General features: G+C 41.1%; 3 protein-coding genes across 3 annotated transcripts; all 3 read right to left on the bottom strand.

Annotated features, from left to right (window-relative positions):
• Positions 1-1,999: 1,999 nt before the first annotated feature.
• On the bottom strand, positions 2,000-5,751 carry LOC109462810 (peptide chain release factor 1-like, mitochondrial). Its single transcript, XM_019759425.1, has 5 exons — positions 5,201-5,751; positions 4,510-4,693; positions 3,795-3,958; positions 2,918-3,035; positions 2,000-2,549 (listed from the first exon to the last, which is right to left on the bottom strand). Exons 1-5 carry the CDS (start codon positions 5,723-5,725, stop codon positions 2,191-2,193), a joined length of 1,350 nt encoding a protein of 449 aa, XP_019614984.1. The 5' UTR covers positions 5,726-5,751; the 3' UTR covers positions 2,000-2,190.
• A 1,255-nt stretch (positions 5,752-7,006) lies between these two features.
• Positions 7,007-20,234, bottom strand: LOC109462698. Its single transcript, XM_019759258.1, has 15 exons — positions 19,977-20,234; positions 19,409-19,573; positions 17,763-18,818; positions 17,274-17,434; positions 16,645-16,786; positions 16,326-16,339; positions 14,386-14,629; positions 12,234-13,283; positions 11,719-11,879; positions 11,336-11,445; positions 10,213-10,523; positions 9,764-9,928; positions 8,326-9,357; positions 7,714-7,874; positions 7,007-7,467 (listed from the first exon to the last, which is right to left on the bottom strand). Exons 1-15 carry the CDS (start codon positions 20,216-20,218, stop codon positions 7,325-7,327), a joined length of 5,157 nt encoding a protein of 1,718 aa, XP_019614817.1. The 5' UTR covers positions 20,219-20,234; the 3' UTR covers positions 7,007-7,324.
• On the bottom strand, positions 10,872-15,016 carry LOC109462794 (cholinesterase 1-like). The gene is made up of 6 exons (XM_019759405.1): positions 14,970-15,016; positions 14,386-14,646; positions 13,761-13,925; positions 12,234-13,283; positions 11,719-11,879; positions 10,872-11,445 (listed from the first exon to the last, which is right to left on the bottom strand). The coding sequence occupies exons 1-6, from the start codon at positions 14,975-14,977 to the stop codon at positions 11,300-11,302; spliced, it is 1,791 nt and encodes a 596-aa protein (XP_019614964.1). The 5' UTR covers positions 14,978-15,016; the 3' UTR covers positions 10,872-11,299.
• Positions 20,235-20,483: the final 249 nt, after the last annotated feature.

Consider the following 20,483-nt stretch of genomic DNA (forward strand, 5'->3'; position numbering starts at 1 on the left):
ACAGCATCAAACTCGTGCGACGGCCTACGACGAAATCGTGGCGTAAGCGAACCATAAAGTCAGTGTCACACAGCAGGAAAGTAGTTCAGTTTAGTGATCGTAAAGCATGCGTAAAGATTCTATTCCGTCACTTATTCAATTCGCAAAAGGAAGAGCCTTTTTACGGATGCTTAAAGAATTTGTGAAGTGGATGTTCGCAGGTCACCGAGCCCCGTAGATTTTCAGGTAAAAAGTACGACGCGTGGGACCAAACATGTTTTTGATAATCCTATTGGAATGTACAAACTTGTCAAAAGGGCATGGAGTCTCCTTTACTAATATATATATCATGTAAAGGTGAATAATATGTCTTGTAAAGGTGGTAAAATGTAACGTTTTGTGAAATCGCGTTCCTTAATTTAGATATGTATAGAAGATGCTTGTAACTTGATTATATAAAAATGTTGCACTTCTTTGTTGAGAATCGTAGCAGCCTTGGACTGTCAATCATCATTTTAAGTTATTCCAGAGTTTGAATCCATATACTAGTATACGGTTGTGTCCAGTTGAGGTTTTAGCTTTCTTGACTGACACATGTACAATCATATACATGTTGTCACTGTTTGTAATACTAGTAATAAACAAGCCAAGACCTAGTGTGCTTGAATATACATCAGTGTCAACTCATCTTTCCTTTCCTCATATCTGTCAGCACAAAACCAAAGGGGAACAACCTTTCCAGACGTACTAACAAGGCCCCTTCTGTTCTCTGAGTGACACTTGTCTTGTAGAGGATAAACCTTCTATGCTGGTTTTGCAACTCAATCTGGGGGGTGACCGCTGACCCACACACCAACATAAACAGAACAGGCAGTGCACGATGAAAGAACTGTACAAAAACACAAAGATTTTCTATTTCTTAAGATTAAAAATGGCTAACGTTTGTATATAACTGTCTTGAACATAACAATCGCAGCAAATTTGTATCTTGCATTTTGATAGTTTTTTAGTTTTAAAATCTTTGGTAAATTTTATGGTATTTAGGCCACACCGACTTAATTTTATGGATGACATCCTCTGAAGACCCCCAAACTAGTGCGTGCGGGCGAAAAAAAGAAAAATCCGGCCAAAAATAAAAATGCTACTAAACCACAGGAATACAAAGCTGGTATTGTGAATTTGGCGCATTGCATAGCGCTCGACGTATACGACAGGCCGACACATACTGGATTTTTCTGGAATTTATGAATCGACAATGTACGTATGTACTGAGTTCTTGAGTCTTGGAGCTTCGGTAGCCTGAGTGCCGTCCACCAGAGTTATCACCACCATGGACTACCCAGGCTTGAGGCCAGTCCAGAGCCTCGGAAGACGTGATTTTTTTTTTTTGAGATCGGGCGAAAATCAATGCGCGCGCGGATGTCATCCATAAAATTAAATCGATGTGGCCTTAGTTGTGATATCTTACCCCCACGGTTTGTTTGCATTCCGGTTTTTGCATGGGTCACTGTTTGTAAACCACTGTTTGTAAGCAAGGATTGGAAAATGAACACCATTGTTTTAAGAGAGCCACACCTCAAGCGTGTCAAAGAACACACCGGATCTTACAGATAATGGTAGTGGTCCTCAATAGATTTGTCAAATCCATATACACGCATTCTGAATTCAAAGGGCTAATCCTTAGAAAAGTGGTGATCCAATGGAAATGATTTTGTGGTGGAGAGGTCACCGAAAAAACAAAACACACACTACGCACTTTTCAAGATTAACAATACCTGCATTCTGTCAATCCATAAAGTTTCACAACAGGTACACGTACATAAAAATTCATTGCAGTGAAACTTTCTGCATTGATTTATGTTAAGTTGATAATGCTCAGTGGAGGATGGTATTTCCAACTATGTCCGTCATGTGTTGGAAGAGAGTATAGGAAATAAATATACAGATTCAGTGAGAACAATAAATAAAACAAGACATTCTCGGCAACTCTAACTACTTCATAGAGATGTAAAATCATTAATTCTTTATTCTGAATTGTGTCATGGCTAAGCTGTACCCTGCTAGTGCAAGATTTTACAACAAGTTCTTCACTATTATGACTTGTGTACTTGTTTTGCTTGTTTAGTATTAGTAAAAGTTTGTGTCCCGGCATTTATCTCTAAAATTCGTCACTGATTTGACACAAAAATTTGTACACCAAATTCTTCACTATTACGACTTGTGTTGTTGTTTACTATCCTGCTCCACAATAAGCAGAACTTCCTCTCTATGCAGATGTTGCTGTACTGTGTGGATCATTTCGTCCAGTTTGTCTCCACCAGTCAGAAAGTCCTGTAGGTTAAACATGTTAACCCCTGCCGCCCTGTGGTCAGTCACTCTGTCCTGGGTGAAATTGTATGTCCGGATTTTTTCTGACCGTCCTGCCGTCCCCATCTGCTGTTGTCGCGCCAGCTGCTGCTGTGATCGCTGCTGGTCCAGTTTGATCTGGTACAGTCTGGCCTGGAGGGTCTGCATGGCGATGGCACGGTTACGGATCTGGGAACGCTCCTGTTGGCACTCAACAGCGATTCCTGAAAAAAAAAGAGTTTAGGATACGTCAATGAAGCTTAGACATCCAGGTACTTGAGCAACTTTTACTTCGAGGCTAGAATTAGTTTGTGATACAAACTAACGTTTCAAAAATAAAAGACAGAAACCACTGCAAAATAAAAAATAAAAGGACCATGAGAAATCTTCACACTTACAGTACATTACATGTATTTACATTTTTGTAACTACTGTAACTGTTCTGATGTAGAATACAGCAAGTCACAATATGATCTAGCATCTAATGTATGCATGCATAATGTGATCCAGCACCTACAGTAAATGTAATGATCTAGATCTAAATCTGGTACAGAGAACAGGTGTGATAGCTTACTCATCCACTGTTACTAACCTGTAGGGATGTGTACGATCCTCACAGCACTTTCTGTCTTGTTGACGTGTTGTCCACCTGCACCGCTGGCTTTCTTAGTCTCAATTCTAAATTCACTTTTAGCCCAGGTGTTGTCAATCTGGAAAACAATGTTGTATATGACAGGTTATACATCAAAAGTCAGATCCCAGGACAGCTATGCTTTATGAAACAATAATATCAGGTATCAGGTATGTGAATTATTTAGTGTACCACCATGAATAGCCATGTTTTGGGCATGCAATTCCCAATATAACTTCCCTTATTTGTTATGTTACACATGAGTCATAGCATGGTTACCAAACCAATTATAGCTCCCGAGTCCTATATTCTCTCTGCAAATAGGGTTTAAATTACACAGAGGATCTAGAACTCTGGAGCTACAATATTTTTGGAAACCAGGCTACACAGGTTAGGCTGTACACAAACGCCACCAAGTGAACTTCCCCTAAATTGCAGCTGGGGGAAAGAAAGACTGACTCCACATCAAGTAAGATTTGGATAAAATGAACTAGAAAATTGACCAATGTCTACTTGGCAGTAGTGAAAAAATGTTTGTTGACAAGAGGTACAGTGGATGTAGAAAATTTGGAGTTATGTGATTCTTACCTTCTCAAATTGTCACTCTTTGAGGAATATTCTAAAGTTGACTACCTGTAGTACAGTATTAGCCTGGTTACCAAACTTATTATAGCTCCTACATCCTCTCCACTATTTGCGGAGAAGATGTAGGACTCGGGAGCTATAATAGGTTTGGTAACCAGGCTAGTACAGTATTTATGTGACACGTGTACTACAACCACATCCATCAAAACTTCTGTGTGATACCATCAGAACTACAGTGTGATACCATCCTGACCTCCTTAGGCTGAGGTAAGACTGCGACAGTCATGGTGCTGGTGTGGACCCTGCCTGACTTCTCTGTCCTGGGCACCCTCTGTACACGGTGTACCCCTGCCTCCAGCTTCAGCAGTTTGTAGGCATTGTGACCCTTAATGCTGGCAGTGGCATGTCTCAGACCACCTAAAGAAAAGAACAGATCTTGTTAAACGAGACTTACAGGAATTATTTTGGGCACCCTCTGCACACGATGTACCCCTGCCTACAGTTTCAGCGGTTTGTAGGCATTGTGACCCTTGATACTGGCAGTGGCATGTCTCAGACCACCTGAGGAGGAGAACAGATCTTGTCAAACAAAAAAATCTAAGATTCTTATGTTTTCATGAATAATCAATGAAACAACCGAGGAGAATGAACTTGTAGAGCATATCTTAACTGGAGCTAGGACAGAAACTTTGCAGGGTTGGAGGGTCACTCATGCAATCCTCTGCTACCTAGGTTCCTACCAGGTTCTGGGACCTTCCATTTTCAGTGTGTCTGACTTTTTCACCTCCTGTCATTCTGCCTGTCAATCTCTCCCCATCCATGTGCTGTCAACCTACTCTCTCCAGAGACAAGCCCTGTTCATTGTGTACAATATAGATGAACTGATCACAGTGCACTTCAAGATTATGCCATAATTTTGTGATCTGTAAACTGATCTATTGCCGATGACTCCAGTGAATTTGTCTCACCTAGTGTAGAGGGGTCGGATGTGAGAACCTGCATGTGCCAGTTCTTGTACGCCGCGTACTGACAGTACATCTCAAACACGTCCGACGTAAACAACATGGCCTCCTGACCTCCGACCCCTGCCACCACCTCCAGGATGATGTCGTTTTCATCGGCTTCGTCCGCGGGAACCAGCAACGTCAGGATCTGAGGAATGTGTGAATGCAAAAATAAACACCATATATTAATTGATAAATGTCTTACTCAACATGTTGGATAGCTAGCTAGCACTTTGGCAGAACTTCCTGTACCTGCACTGGGCATGTATTATGTATTGTCTAAAGCACTTCAGAGGAACATTTGCGTGACATCCTGTATATAGTTTTCAAATGTTATGTGTTGGAAAACATGTCGCAACAGGCAAAATTCTGATGCTATGTTGACCAAACATCAAACAAAACCAAGAAAAATTCAGATTTCGCTAAAGCACAGTACATTCTGACAACATGCTTGTATAGCCAAATTTCATACTGAATATACTGTAGATCTTGAAATTTTGTGGCGGTTTTATTTTAAGAAGTATGCATTGTACTAGTATAATACTAACTTGTAATGTAACGTTATAACACGTTGTTTCAACCACAAACTGAAATACAGCAAAAATCTTACGTCACCGCAAATATAAATGAATCTATTGTAATCCAGTGATCTTACCTCATCCTCCAACTGTTCCATGTCATTTTCATACTCCTCCTTCTCCTGCAAAGCCAGTTCTCTCATTTCTTTCTCTCCATCCTCCAAACCTTCTAACAGTTTCCCAACATCTTCCAACTCTCCCAGTGTCTTCTCCACTTGTTGTACCTTCTCCACGACTGGTCTGAGTTCCTCCCATCTATGTGCCAGTCTCCTGTGTTCCGTTTCGGACTCCTGTCCTGTCTGAAGTTTTTCTAGCACATTTTGTCCCTCTGTGACAAGTCTCTTCAAGTATCTCCACGTTCCCTCGTCTTGTAAACTAAACGTCCTTTCTCTTGCAGCAGTTGAAAAGGTTTGGAAGGTTGTGGTAAGCTGTTTGGTGGGTTGAGGGGGAAACAGAGTTACCGTACTGAGAGGACAGATAGGCCGGTGGCTTGGACACTGTTTCCACCGCCCTCCTCCCACAAATAAACATCGTACAAACCCGGCTGAACACGCAGGTTTGTGCACGACCGAACCAACGTACCGAAGACAACGGAATATCATAGGGAAAGTGCGAAATAAAGGCTTTATGAACTACGGCGTACGAACAAGGACAGAACGTCCAACCCTGACTGAAACGTGCTTGCACTTTGACCTTATGTGACCTTTCAACTTGTCTCAGGATCCATGACGTTTTTTAGTAAATTTGTGTCTGTTTGTCAAGTATTTCCAAGTCGAATGTATATAATACCACGGTTTATTGGAACTCGGTAACATTTACTGACTGTTGGGTATTTATTTTCTGACAGCACACTTTGCCAGAGAAGCCTGGAGGTGAAAAAAACGTCACCTTCTTCCACCCAACATCTGTTTGGAGGTCGAGAAGTTTCTATCCTATCCCATCATGCCTCTCGGTGAGATTGCACAAGAAGAGGAACTGTTGCAGTAGTTTTTAGTTTCGCCGGAGCTCCACGTATTCAAACGGGCGCTGGCTCGCCCAGAGGACCAAATATCCATCTGAACGGTAAGTATAAGAATCTGTAGGTCTCAAAGAACCTATTTTAACTCCTCTGGGCTTTCAACGTGAGTTTTTACGGACCCCGAAAGACTGAGGGCTGAACCCGGAAGTAAAGTAACTTAATTTTTTCACGATACACTGAGTCATAGTTTATGGTCTAGTAGATAATTTTTGGCGGGCTTTTGGCCCTGTTCAGGTTGGATATCATTTATGTGCGAGCGTACTTTAGCCTTTTGCTTGTTTATAGGGTGGTATTTCCTTTAGCATTGGGATTGTTTTATTTTGTGAAGTTCAACTCTAAGTCTAGAATGTAAATTTGTGGACCATATTAAATTATGACATGTTTGTGTATAATTTCGCGCCAAAAAGGTAGGATAGTACTTTCAAACAGCGAGAGCTACTTCCCATTACCCCATTGTAGAGGTGTAATTCCGATGTTGGCTGTAATAGGTCTTGACACAAGTTGTAATGATTGTACAGCTACAGAGATTGGCTGGACTTTAATAATAATTCATGGGAAATGATATTTTGATTTCCCTTTTCCGTCCAGTCAATCTCTGTATAATGTCTTTGTTCCAACAGTTTTATTACTAGACATGCTTGTGGGAAGAGGCACAGCATGGTTGCCAGAGATGCTACTCTTCTAACGTCATAAGAACAAGAACATAATTTCTTTGCAGGGGAGGTAAGTACAGTAGTAGGATGGTAATTATATGACTTTGTTATGATTATTAATATGGTATATAACACCATCAAACATCAATGTTGTTTTATTTAAATTCATGTGGAAGCAAACATCATATTATAACTTAAAGATACGAAGTATAACTTTACAATTACATTCTATTCATTTTCTACTAAAATCATGGTCTACATGTAACATTAGGTACATGTGTAATGTATATCTTGTATGCAGTGTTGTATGTCTATGTCTTGTACACATGCGTGTATGTAAATTACTAACACACTAAATTTACTTGTACTTGCCCTAACTGTCCTTTGCATACACAAAATCATTTACTTGTGTTCCTAGTTCCTTGTATACCTTTTTTTTTCAATAATATATTTTCCGGATCACCTGTTACTGATTTACATGCATAGCCTGCAATGGGCCAACCATATATGTAAATGTTAAACAACTCAGACTAATCCGTCATAGTGGTAAGCTGTAAAATGACTAGTATGCAAACTGCCAGGATGGTTGCCAGTATTCCTGTGTGGTTGTTTCCTGGTACTCCAGAACTAACATCACATGGACTGGGCATTTCTGCATTATTCATCAAAGCCTCTGCAAAAATGGGTACATGTAAATGTAAATATATATTACTACCAGTAGCAGTAGTACATACATGTACAATGTACCTTACAATTCATGCATAGAAAAGTGACCCAGAACAATAAAGTGACATTTTCACATTACTAGTACATGCATGTATATAATTTATAAGAAAGTCCACATGTAGCACTATCATTTCATTAGGTTGTTAGCTTCACTACATATACCCAACAATGGTCAGTTTTTTGGTCACCCTACCTGTCTTGTTCCTGAGTGGTTTCACGTAGTTGTCCCAGAAAGCACAGTTCACTGTGCTCGGGCCGGTCAACATCCTGGCATCGAGCGTGTCCAGCACCATGTAGCCTCCAGCAGTCTCGTTAAAGGCACTCCAAATTCCATCTGTGTTGTCGTTTGGATTTCTGGGTAAATGTAATAATATCAAACGTTTTATCAAAAAGGCATGACCGTAAGCAAAACAGCACCAAATATAAGAAAGTGAGTAAGGAATGTGTATTCACCCCTGTACAATATACATCACGTTTGCATAAAAGAAAAGTTGGTAAATTGCATAGTGAAAATCAAACTGTTCTCCAACTCGGTGTCTACAGGACAGCGAGATACTTGTAGCTGACGAAGACGGCCGAGAGATTCGGTCAAAAATTACGAGTCAAATCCTTTGAGATGGAGAACAGTAATTTTCACTGTATGCTAATTGGGAATGTGAGGATTCATAAACTTATTATATAAGGAGTTTGAAGGATCTGTTGAAAAGTTTCTCAGAAAACATTTAGAATCATTTTTAACACTCTAATGTCATACAGTTGTAACAAGATATGATTAAAACTAGAAAGAAATAGAAAAACATAGTACCCTGTTTTGGCAAAGTTTGCCCAGTGCCGCATCATCCTTCGAGTTAGCGCCTTTTCCTCCTCGTTGAAGCCTTTGGCAGGATCCAGGGGCAGACCAAACACGAACCGTAACTCCTCGCCATGGACCGAGCCCAACCAAAGGGGGTAGGGAGAGATCGAGGAGCGGTGGGTAAAACTGTACATGTAGACAGATGCTCCATTCCTGACGTGGGCACGAGCAGTGTTGACGTCCGGGCAAAGGAAGAGAAAATCGCCGTAGAGAGAGCTGAGTGCGTCTCGGTACATCGTTTCCTTGCCCAGCTGTTCCCAGTCAGTGTATTGAAAGGCTGCAGCGTCAACAGCAAACTCATTCAACATCGGAAGGTTTTGCACCATCCCATCACGTAACTGGTCCTTGGTGATGATACCTTCCGTGTCGGATGACTGCTCGTAAACGAGGTAGGTGCCTTCGTTTTCGTTGGAACCGAGGAGGATGTCTGCTTTCTTGAATGCACCAGTTTCCAAGGCAACAGACGGGCTTTCCGGAAGGAAGCTACCATCTAGGACAGGGAAGAACGCCAATTTCGAGACTGAGGAATTCACGAGGAGTTGTCCGTCCTGGTTTCGAAGACACGCCAGCATTTCCCCTTGCTTCGTGGGGCACCCGAAAGCTTTGGCCAGGCTCACAGCTTTGTCGTACGCATCCGCCCTAGAGTCTTGTCCCCATTCCATCAGGGCGGTCCCACTCTGTAGAATCGCGCGGGTGAAAAGATTCCAGCTGCCATGAGACAGCAGATGGTACCCAACGCTGATTCCGCCAGCGCTTTGCCCAAAAAGCGTAACTTTCGAAGGATCCCCCCCGAAAGACGCGATGTTGTCCTGTATCCACTGTAGCGCCAGGACCTGGTCCGTAAGGCCAACGTTCCCGGGCGCTTGGTCAGTGCCGTCATACAGGAACCCGAGGGCGCTGAGTCGGTAGTTTATCCCCACCACTATAACCCCTTCAGTTGCCACTAGGTATCTCCCATCGTGGATGGGAAATGAAGACGAGCCCCTGGGGTTGACATTTGTGGAATTTTAAAATTATAGTAAATATTTATGATATGAATTGATAGACAAATGGCAATTCTATTCCTTATGATTGGTAAGTTCAATGCAAACAGGGAAAAAGTGCATCATTATATTTCTTTATTTATTTATTTCATCATAAGACGGCTGGGTAGCCCCATTCAGTTTACATTAGCTGTTTTCCAAGGGGGCCCAGCAAAATTACATGTACACAAGACATAACATACAGTAAGACAAGAGTCATAGTCCTATACTTAAAGTCCTATAGCCGTGCAAAGGTCAAGAACACGAAAATCAAAAATGGAGGTCAGAGGTCAGATTTCATATGACATATGTTTCAAGCCTGCATTAAACTGAGATAGAGTAGGTACATGTCTTATTTAATTACATACCTGGAAAATCCTCCTCCATATATCCAGACCATGACGGCAGCTGCTGTAGGGACGGGGTTTGGTTGCCAAATGTTGAGGTACAAACAGTCCTCGCTGACTGGTGTGTTCATGCCCCACAGATTAGGGTCATTTTCATACACTTCTTGACTGCATGCGTTAGGTTTACTGTGGGATTCAAGAACAGTAGGTACAAAGGAATTCAGCTATCGACATGTCATTGAAAAATATGTGATTCAGATGGCGCATGCATGAAGGCAATTTTTTTATTTGTTCTATGAGTCTGACATTGTGCATGACACATATGGAATATTGGGATATCTGTGCAGACTGTTGTACAAAATTCAACTGTGTTTACGGAAAAGCTTAGGTCCTTGTCAACATTGTAGTTTTGTCAGAACTTTCTACCACATCAAAATCATACCACAAATGTAGAAAACCTAGAGGTATACTTTGTTGCCTGGTATGTCCCTTCCCATTGTTCCTTGGGCTCCGCATGTTTGAATCGTTGTTCCCCGATGGGCGGTTTAGCGAAGGGGATCCCCAGGAAGGCGTTAACCGCGGTTCCCAGCACGTCCAGCTCTAGTCCGGCAACTCTCCCTGCCGGGGCCGTCACATTTGGGGCTGCCGTTACCGCTTGTACGTTAAACAGTGACGGTACAATGCAGAATGCTGCTACAATTTGAAGCGCCATGCCTGGTGATGGCATTGTCCTGTAAACAGCAAGTTGATCTGGAGTACTATAATCTACAAGATTAAGATACTAATTGTGAATGATACTGTTGCAATAACTAGTGATCAACGACAATGAGCGCGTCAGTCTCTAACAAACATGTTTGGTGTCCTTATATTTTCACTCCTCTAAAATGTCGAGCAATTCAAAGCAAAAGGCATACATGTAGTTTGAAAAACATTCACACTATTATATAGATGTTTGTAGCAACATTATGTCTAAATCTTGAAGTATTACAGTACGCTTGGATGTCATGACTAGTTCCTTACCTGATGATATAGTTATGTGAACTTTGTCCACCTCTTTTATTCACCAAATCAGTACACTTACTGAGTCATTGTTTAAAGCACAAAGTTGTTTATTTGTCAAACCTGTTAATATGTTACCCCTTTTTTAATTACATAAACTTAAATGCCCCAGGTAACTCTTGACAACCGTAGGGGTCAGTAAGTGCAAAGAGCGCCGTTATGAAGCGGATGGCATCCAGGCTAGAGTTACAATTCTTGTATGAAAAAATGAAGTTTTGTCACATCTTAAAAAAAAAAAAACACTACAGGCACACGCTTCTGAGATGAATGTATAATTGTAACAGCAGCTGCACATATAGTCACTTATCCTCAACTGCAAAGACCAAATTAAAGAGAAAAAAGACAGTATTAAAGCTGTTTCTAAGTTCTTTTCATAATACTAGTACATCTCTACTCACTGTGACAAAGATGATCATATTATTCATACTAAAATTCATCATGCTCTAGACTATAAGTATACTCTACATTATGTATATGGCTGTAGTTGGTATCATAATATTACAAATGATTCATAGTGGTAAGCTGTAAGATGACCAGAGCGCATGGTGCCAGGATCGTTGCCAGTATTCCTGTGTGGTGGTTTCCTGGTGCCCCAGAGGTAACCTCACACGGACTGGACATTCCTGCATTATTCATCAAAGCCTCTGCAAAAAAATGGGTACACGTGAATGCACATTATTAACCTTAATAACTTACAACATGCAAAGAAAAGTAAAGCAGAACAATTTTAAGTGATACTTCACAAGTAAGAAAGTCGTACTACAGTAAATTTAAATACCAGTGTACAGAAAAAAATATGTTCAGTAAATTGCATGAATATAGGTTTCTGACATCACCTTTATCATGCACAAGTATTATAATAGGTTTTGATGTAATAATGTGGGAAAAACCAAGATAGCCAATGATGGCCACCCTACCTGTCTTGTTCCTGAGTGGTTTCACGTAGTTGTCCCAGAAAGCACAGTTCACCGTGCTCGGGCCGGTCAACATCCTGGCATCGAGGGTGTCCAGCACCATGTAGCCTCCAGCACTCTCGTTAAAGGCACTCCAAACTCCGCCTGTGTTGTTGTTTGGAGTTCTGGATAAACATAATAAAATCAAGTCGCAGTTTTACTACAAAGTCATAAGTATAAGCTTACCGAATATAAGTTTGTGATATTAAAGGATGTGACACTGTATTCACAAGCTGTATACATGTATACATGTACACCATGTTTGCATAAAAGAGAAGGTGTCAGAAGTACAATTGTACTGGTGGGAATGTGAGAATTCATAAAGAAATTTGAAGGAACTGTTGGAAGCTGTTTCTTATGGTAAGAAAAACTTTAGAATTGTTAATAATATACAATCATTACAATGTATATAAAGCCCTTAATACTATGTCATACGAGATTGGAGTAATGGATAATCATATGAAAGAATTTTGAAATACCCTGTTTTGGCAAAGTTTGCCCAGTGCCGCATCATCCTTCGAGTTAGCGCCTTTTCCTCCTCGTTGAAACCGAAGGTCGGATCCAGGGGCAGGCCGAAAACAAACGGTATCTCCTCCCCGTGGATAGCGCCCATCCAAGGAGCGAAGGGAGAGATCGAGGCACGGTGGGCGAAACGGTACATGTAGGCCGACGCACCGTTCCTGACGTGGGCACGTGCAATGTTGACGTCCGGGCAGATGAAGTAAAAATCGCTGTAGAGAGAATTCAGTGCGTCGCGATACATCGTTTCCTTGCCCAGCTGTTCCCAGTCGGTGTATTGAAAGGCTGCAGCGTCAGCAGCAAAGTCATTCAGCACAGGAACGTTGTACACGATCCCTTCCCGAAACTGTTCCTTGGTGATGAGGCTTTCCGTGTCTTCGCTGAAGCCGGGCGATTGGCCGTAAACGAAGCCGTAGGTGCCTTCGTCTTCGTTGGAACCGAGGAGGATGTCTGCTTTCTTGAATGTACCAGTTTCCAAGGCACTGGGCGGGCTTTCCGGAATGAAGCTACCATCTAGGATAGGTGCAGTGTATCCCAGTTGCGAGACTGAGGAATTCACAAGCAGTTGCGCGTCCTTGTTTCGAAGACACGCCAGCATTTCGCCTTGCTCTGTGGGGCATCCGAGACCTTTGGCCAGGCTCACAGCTTTGTCGTACGCGTCTGCCTTGGTATCCAGTCCCCATTCCATCAGGGCTGTCCCACTCTGTAGAATCGCACGGCTGAAAAGATTCCAACTCCCAGGGTAGATGAGATGATACCCAATACTGATTCCACCAGCACTTTCCCCAAAAAGCGTGACTTTCGAAGGATCCCCTCCGAAAGATGCGATGTTGTCCTGTATCCACTGTAGCGCCAGGACCTGGTCCGTAAGGCCGACGTTCCCGGGCGCTTGGTCGGTGCCGTCATACAGGAATCCGAGTGCGCTGAGTCGGTAGTTTATCCCCATCACTATTACCCCCTCAGTCGCCGCTAGGTATCTCCCATCGTAGCTAACAAGTGAAGCCGAGCCCCTGGGGTTGTAGAATTTTAGAATAATTATAAATATTTAGGAATCGATAGACAAATGGTAATTCTACTCATTGTGTTTGGTATTAGTAGTAGTTCATTGCAAACAGGGCAACAAGTGCCTCATCGTTACCGTTATGCTAATAACCGACCACTTTTGTCATTATTTTTGGACTCTGCCATTATCCAGGGGACACGACACTAACAGTGTTAAGACTTGTAGTGTTCGTATTTTTGACACCCCGGCAGGCTGTAACCCAAATTTGTGTCAAATAACAGTGTCAGTTGGACAGGCTATATGATTATAATAACGTGGGCTAGGCTCACTTGATGGTTTATTTAGTGGTTATCGCACCTGACCAGGGATTACCTCACAATATACACTGAGGATAAAGCAGGGTATTAACTCCTTAGTCTACCCATCTTCTTTCCTTTGTACACAATGTGTATAATACTATATATATATAAATTATAATACATACGCGTAAAATCCTCCTCCATATATCCAGACCATGACAGCAGCTGCTGTAGGGACGGGGTTTGGTTGCCAAATGTTGAGGTACAAACAGTCCTCGCTGACTGGTGTGTTCATTGCCCACAGAAAATATTCTTCTTCGTAGACTTCTTGACTGCACGCGTTAGGGTTACTGCAGGATTTAAGAACAGTTGGTACTTGGTTCAGCTATTGACATGAAAAATATGTAATTCAAAAGGTAATAAGTTTTTAAATCAATTATATGATATAATTGTGTATATTACATGTACTACCAGGTAGTATCAATTTTTTAAATTTATCTGAGTATTTATTCATTACGTAATAGTTATTTAGCAAAAATAAATTTTTTAGGAAAAAATGTATACAATATATTCTCATACATATGTAACCTGTAAGTAGTGTAAGCATTAAATTTTTTCCCTAATAGATATATACAATCATGTGCCTTTAAAAAAGTTTTATTCTAAAAATTTCAAACTGTTGTTACTCTACACTCAGCTCAGAGTGCACAACCTACAATTAGAAATTTATTTGAAAATTCTACCACATCAAAATCATACCACAAATGTGACCTACAACCCGCTGATACTAAAAATAGCCATATATTGTACCTTGTTGCCTGGTATGTCCCGTCCCATGGTTCTTTGGGCTCCGCACGTTTGAATCGTTGCTCCCCTGTGGGCGGTTTAGCGAAGGGGATCCCCAGGAAGGCGTTAACCGCGGTTCCCAGAACGTCCAGCTCGAGTCCGGCCACTCTTCCCGTCGGGGCCGTCACATTGGGGGCTGCCGTTACCGCTTGTACGTTAAACAGTGCCGGTACAATGCAGATCACTGCTAGGATTTGAAGTGCCATGCCTGGTGATGGTATTGTTCTGTAAACAGCAAAGTTAACCTGGCGTATTATATCAACAATATTAATTCTGAATGATACAGTTACAGTAAGTAGTGATCAATGACAAACAAAACTGTCATTATCAAGCTTTGTCAATGAGATACCAGTGTTGGTCTCCAACAAACATGCTTACCGTCCTTACATAGTTACTCCTGATGTCTATCAATTCAAAAGGTTAGGTCACAAAAACAAAACAGATAGATTGAAAAACATTGAATCATAAAATATTAGATGACTTTCTGCAATTATGTCGAAATGTTAAAACTTTACAGTACAGTCGGATGTCATAACTAAGTTCCTTACCTGACCATAGTTACAGTATGTGAACTTTGACCGCCTCTTTTATTCACCAAATCAGTACACCAGCCTGGTCAGTGTTTACAAAGTGGGAGCGGTAGTCAACATTATATCTACAGTTAAGATACTGATTCTGAATGATACAGTTGCAATAACTTAAGTGATCAATGACAATAAGCGCGTTGGTCTCTGACAAACATGTTTACCGTCCTTATGTTTTCACTCCTTTAAAATGTCTATCAATATTTAAAGCAAAATGCATACATGTATATTGTGAAACATTCACACTATATAGATGTTTGCAACAACATTATGTCTAAAATTTTTAAGTATTACAGTAGGGTTGGATGTCATGACTAGTTCCTTACCTGACCATATAGTTACTAAGTATGTGAACTTTGACCAAATCAGTACACTAGTCATTGTTTAAATTACAAAGTGGGTGCAGTTATCAAACCAGTTAATATGTTACCCTTTTTTGAGTTACATAAACTTAAATGGCCCAGGTAACCCTTGTCAACCGTAGGGGTCAGCAAGTGCAAAGAGCCCTGTTACAAAACGGATGGCATCCAGGCTAGTGTTACAATTCTTGTATGAAAAAAAAAGTCCTGTTATAACTATGTAAATTCTATATCTGATAATTCTGATTTTACATGTAATGCCCCATTTCCATCTGACATGTATGTATGTATGTTGTTGTCTCTGTCCCCAAGGTTAGCCCTTTAAAATAGTCCTAGCACTAGTTGGGCAACCTTGGCTGTCACCTGTACAGCTGAACCAATAAATAAATTTTAAAAAAAATCACATCTTAAAAAAAACCTACAGGAACACGCTCCTGAGGTGCATTCCCATACAGGCATGTTTTTTGCACAGTAGATAGCACATTATGAAAACCTCCTTTCCCTTTCCATTGCAAAATAAACTCCCAGTATAAACAGACTTTACTGAGTGTTATGTACTCTGTAAGGTTGTGGATTGCCTTCGTGCAGTTCAAGTGAATAGGTTTTGGGGCATAGATGAATTGGTGTATTATTTAAAGTTTGGACTACCTATTAACTAAGTACATACTAGTATAATTGTTATAAGACTTTATTATACCAAGTCTGTAAGACTATCAAACATCAGTGTTGTTTTATTTGAACAGACACAAATCAAATTTATTCAGTAAGGATCTCTCGGGCACATACAGTCACACACACACACACAAATTTTGCATACATGTACATACATAAGATTTACAAGTACAGATCACATTAAAACAATGATTTGTTACACTCCTCATAACATGGTTTAACTCAGTATAAAACATTAAATTTTAGAAAACTAGTACACAATTAAAATCTATACATAGTATGCAATTACCAAGTAGAGACGAACTGCACAATGAAGAAAAGAATTACTAAGTCTCTTAGTCCAGGCTTTAGGTACACTGATTTGAATGACTGAATTGTTTATTATAATCATGTTTCCCATCTATAATCATAATGTAGGTATAACTGTTATACAGTAGGAGTACTAGAAGTCATGTATCTTCAACTGCAAAGACCAAAGAGAAAAAAGAAGACCTATTAAAGCTATTTCTCTTCATATCTCTACTGACTTTGGCAAAGATCATCAATTATACTAATTTAAAATGATCATGGTCTACATTACGTATATGGCTATAGTTGGGATCATATACTAATGATTCATAGTGGTAAGCTGTAAGATGACCAGAACGCATGGTGCCAGGATCGTTGCAAGTATTCCTGTGTGGTTGTTTCCTGGTGCCCCAGAGGTAACCTCACAAGGACTGGACATTCCTGCATTATTCATCAAAGCCTCTGCAAAAATGGGTACACATGAATGTATAACGTTTAACTTATTAACCTTAATAACTTACAACATACGCAAAGATGAGCGAAGCAGAACAATATCAAATGACATTTCACAAGTAAGAAAGTCCACATATGTATAGAAGTATATCATTAGCTTCTTCACTACTTTGATGTGCTACAGTAGAAATACCTTAAGTGCATACAAAAAAAAATAATTATGTTCAGTAAATTCATCTACAGACTGGAGGTTTTTATTTTGCACCTAGGAGGGAAACTTTTGTGCGGTTGGAACAGTTTGATTCTAGTTACTACATTATGGTAGCTGTTTTTACAAATTAGAAATATGATCTTCATGGTGTCATAAATTCATGATGAAGAGGTCACTAAGAAATGAATACCGGTGTAGGTTTTGATGTCACCTTTATCATAATTAATACCTAAAGTTTTCATGTAAGGTGGGAAAAACCAAGATAGCCAACGACGTTCACCCTACCTGTCTTGTTCCTGAGTGGTTTGACGTAGTTGTCCCAGAAAGCACAGTTCACCGTGCTTGGGCCGGTCAACATCCTGGCATCGAGCGTGTCCAGCACCATGTAGCCTCCAGCAGTCTCGTTAAAGGCACTCCAAACTCCGTCTGTGTTGTTGTTTGGAGTTCTGGATAAACATAATAAAATCAAGTCGCAGTTTTACTACAAAGTCATGACTATCTGAGCTTACCGAATATAAGTTTGTGATATTAAAGGATTACTGTATTCACAAGCTGTATACATGTACACCAAGTCTGCATAAAAGAGAGGGTGTCAGAAGTACATGTACTAGTGGGAATTTGAGAATTCATAAAGAAATTTGAAGGAACTGTTGGAAGCTATTTCTTATGGTAAGAAAAGCTTAATAATATACAATGTATATAAAAACCTTAATGATGTGTCATACAAATTGTAATGAGATTGGAGTAATGGATATTAAAAGAAATTTGAAATACCCTGTTTTGGCAAAGTTTGCCCAGTGCCGCATCATCCTTCGAGTTAGCGCCTTTTCCTCCTCGTTGAAACCGTAGGTCGGATCCAGGGGCAGACCGAACACAAACGGTATCTCCTCGCCGTGGATAGCGCCCATCCAAGGAGCGAAGGGAGAGATCGAGGCACGGTGGGCGAAACGGTACATGTAGGCTGATGCTCCATTCCTGACGTGGGCACGAGCGATGTTGACGTCCGGGCAGATGAAGTAAAAGTCGCTGTAGAGAGAATTCAGCGCATCTCGGTACATCGTTTCCTTGCCCAGCTGTTCCCAGTCAGTGTATTGAAAGGCTGCAGCGTCAGCGGCAAAGTCATTCAGCACAGGAACGTTGTACACGATCCCTTCCCGAAACTGGTCCTTGGTGATGAGGCTTTCCGTGTCTTCGCTGAAGCCGGGGGATTGGCCGTAAACGAAGCCGTAGGTGCCTTCGTTTTCGTTGGAACCGAGGAGGATGTCTGCTTTCTTGAAGGCGCCAGTTTGCAAGGCACTGGGCGGGCTTTCCGGAATGAAGGTACCATCTATGATAGGGTAGAACGCCGTGTATCCCAGTTGTGAGACTGAGGAATTCACGAGCAGTTGTCCGTCCTTGTTTCGAAGACACGCCAACATTTCGCCTTGCTTCGTGGGGCACTCGACAGCTTTGGCCAGGCTCACAGCTTTGTCGTATGCGTCCGCCCTGGAATCCAGTCCCCATTCCATCAGAGCTGTCCCACTCTGTAGGATTGCACGGCTGAAAAGATTCCAGCTTCCAGAAGAGATGAGATGGTACCCTATGCTGATTCCACCAGCGCTTTCCCCAAAAAGCGTAACTTTCGAAGGATCCCCTCCGAAAGACGCGATGTTGTCCTGTATCCACTGCAGCGCCAGGACCTGGTCTGTGAGGCCAACGTTCCCGGGCGCTTGGTCGGTGCCGTCATACAGGAATCCGAGGGCGCTGAGTCGGTAGTTTATCCCCACCACGATCACCCCTTCAGTCGCCGCTAGGTATCTCCCATCGTAGCTAACAAGTGAAGCCGAGCCCCTGTAGAATTTGAAAATAATAATGTAAACAGGGCAAAAAGTGCATCATTGTTATTCTAATAACCGACCACTTTTTTCATTATTTTTGGACTCTGCCATTATCCAGGGGACATGACACTAACAGTGTTAAGACTTGTAGTGTTTGTATTAAACAACGTGTTGCAGTTTATGTTGAATAATTTATTTGAAAACACAACACAATTAAAAAGATATAAATGGAACTTAGAGAGGGTACTTTGCAGGACCACTACTGTCATCAGATTGATATAAACAGAAAAAACTAAGCATAATTTTTGCCATCCCTGCAGGCTGTAACCCAAATTTGTGTCAAATAACTGTGTCAGTTCGATAGACTATATAAGGTGGGCTATGCTCACTCGGTGGTTTATTCAGTGGTTATTTCACCTGACCAGGGATTACCACACCATATACACTGAGGATAAAGTGGGGCATTAGCCCTTTAGTCTTCCCATCATCTTTCCTATCTTACAATGTGCAATGTATTAACACAGTTTTACACCTCGGGGGGGGGGTCATTAAACCCATCTTCTTTCCTTAATGTTATATATATCAGTAATATATAATACATACGCGGAAAATCCTCCTCCATATATCCAGACCATGACGGCAGCTGCTGTAGGGACGGGGTTTGGTTGCCAAATGTTGAGGTACAAACAGTCCTCGCTGACTGGTGTGTTCATTGCCCACAGAAAATATTCTTCTTCATAGACTTCTTGACTGCATGCGTTAGGTTTACTGCGGGATTTAAGAACAGTTGGTACTTGGTTCAGCTATGTACATAAAAATATGTAATTCAGAAGGCAGTTTTTAAATCTTATATGATATTGTGTATATTACATCTACTACCAGGTAGTATCAATTTTTAAATTTATCTGAGTATTTATTCATTACGTAATAGTTATTCAGCAAAAATAAATTTTCTAGGAAAAATGGATACAATATATTCTCATACATATGTAACTTGTAAGCATTAAAATTTTTCCCTAATAGATAAAAATTTCAAACTGTTGTTACTCTACACTCAGCTCAGAGTGCACGACCTACAATTAGCAATTTATTTGAAAATTTTACCACATCAAAATCGTACCACAAATGTGACCTAAAACCTGCTGATACTAAAAAGAGCCATATATTGTACCTTGTTGCCTGGTATGTTCCGTCCCATGGTTCTTTGGGCTCCGCACGTTTGAATCGTTGCTCCCCGATGGGCGGTTTAGCGAAGGGGATCCCCAGGAAGGCGTTAACCGCGGTTCCCAGCACGTCCAGCTCTAGTCCGGCAACTCTCCCTGCAGGGGCCGTCACATTGGGGGCTGCTAATGCCGCTTGTACGTTAAACAGCGCAGGTACAACGCAGATCGCTGCTAGAATTTGAAGCGCCATGCCTGGTGATGGTATTATCCTGTAAACAGCAAAGTTAACCTGGGATATTATATCAATGATATAAATTCTGAATGATACAGTTGCAATAAGTAGTGGTCAATGACAAACAAAATTGTTATTTTCAAGCTTTGTCAACAACATACGATCATCGGTCTCCAATGTACATGTTAACTGTCCTTACTTAGTCACTCCTTAGTGTGGATCAATTCAAAAGGTCAGGTCATTTAAACAACACGTAGATTGAAAAACATTCATAATATAGATG

Source organism: Branchiostoma belcheri, unplaced genomic scaffold, assembly GCF_001625305.1.
Source record: "Branchiostoma belcheri isolate BF01 breed outbred unplaced genomic scaffold, Haploidv18h27 scaffold12, whole genome shotgun sequence".
Lineage (NCBI taxonomy): Eukaryota > Metazoa > Chordata > Leptocardii > Amphioxiformes > Branchiostomatidae > Branchiostoma > Branchiostoma belcheri.

Bases quoted from the DNA above. Each gene is read 5' to 3' on its own strand.
- LOC109462794 (XM_019759405.1), bottom strand. The intron at 13,284-13,760 runs GTATGTATTATA...CTACAACCCCAG, and splicing joins TATGGAGGAGGATTTTACGC to GGGCTCGGCTTCACTTGTTA. The intron at 11,880-12,233 runs GTATTTCAAAAT...ATGTTTATCCAG, and splicing joins GCAAACTTTGCCAAAACAGG to AACTCCAAACAACAACACAG.
- LOC109462810 (XM_019759425.1), bottom strand. From the start codon at position 5,725: ATGATATTCCGTTGTCTTCGGTACGTTGGTTCGGTCGTGCACAAACCT. The intron at 3,959-4,509 runs GTGAGACAAATT...TCTTTTCTTTAG, and splicing joins ATCCGACCCCTCTACACTAG to GTGGTCTGAGACATGCCACT. The intron at 3,036-3,794 runs GTCAGGATGGTA...ATTGTTTTCCAG, and splicing joins TCTTACCTCAGCCTAAGGAG to ATTGACAACACCTGGGCTAA.
- LOC109462698 (XM_019759258.1), bottom strand. From the start codon at position 20,218: ATGGCGCTTCAAATTCTAGCAGCGATCTGCGTTGTACCTGCGCTGTTT. The intron at 17,435-17,762 runs GTATTTCAAATT...ATGTTTATCCAG, and splicing joins GCAAACTTTGCCAAAACAGG to AACTCCAAACAACAACACAG. The intron at 10,524-11,335 runs GTCATCTTACAG...ATTCACAATTAG, and splicing joins TCCTGGCACCATGCGCTCTG to TATCTTAATCTTGTAGATTA.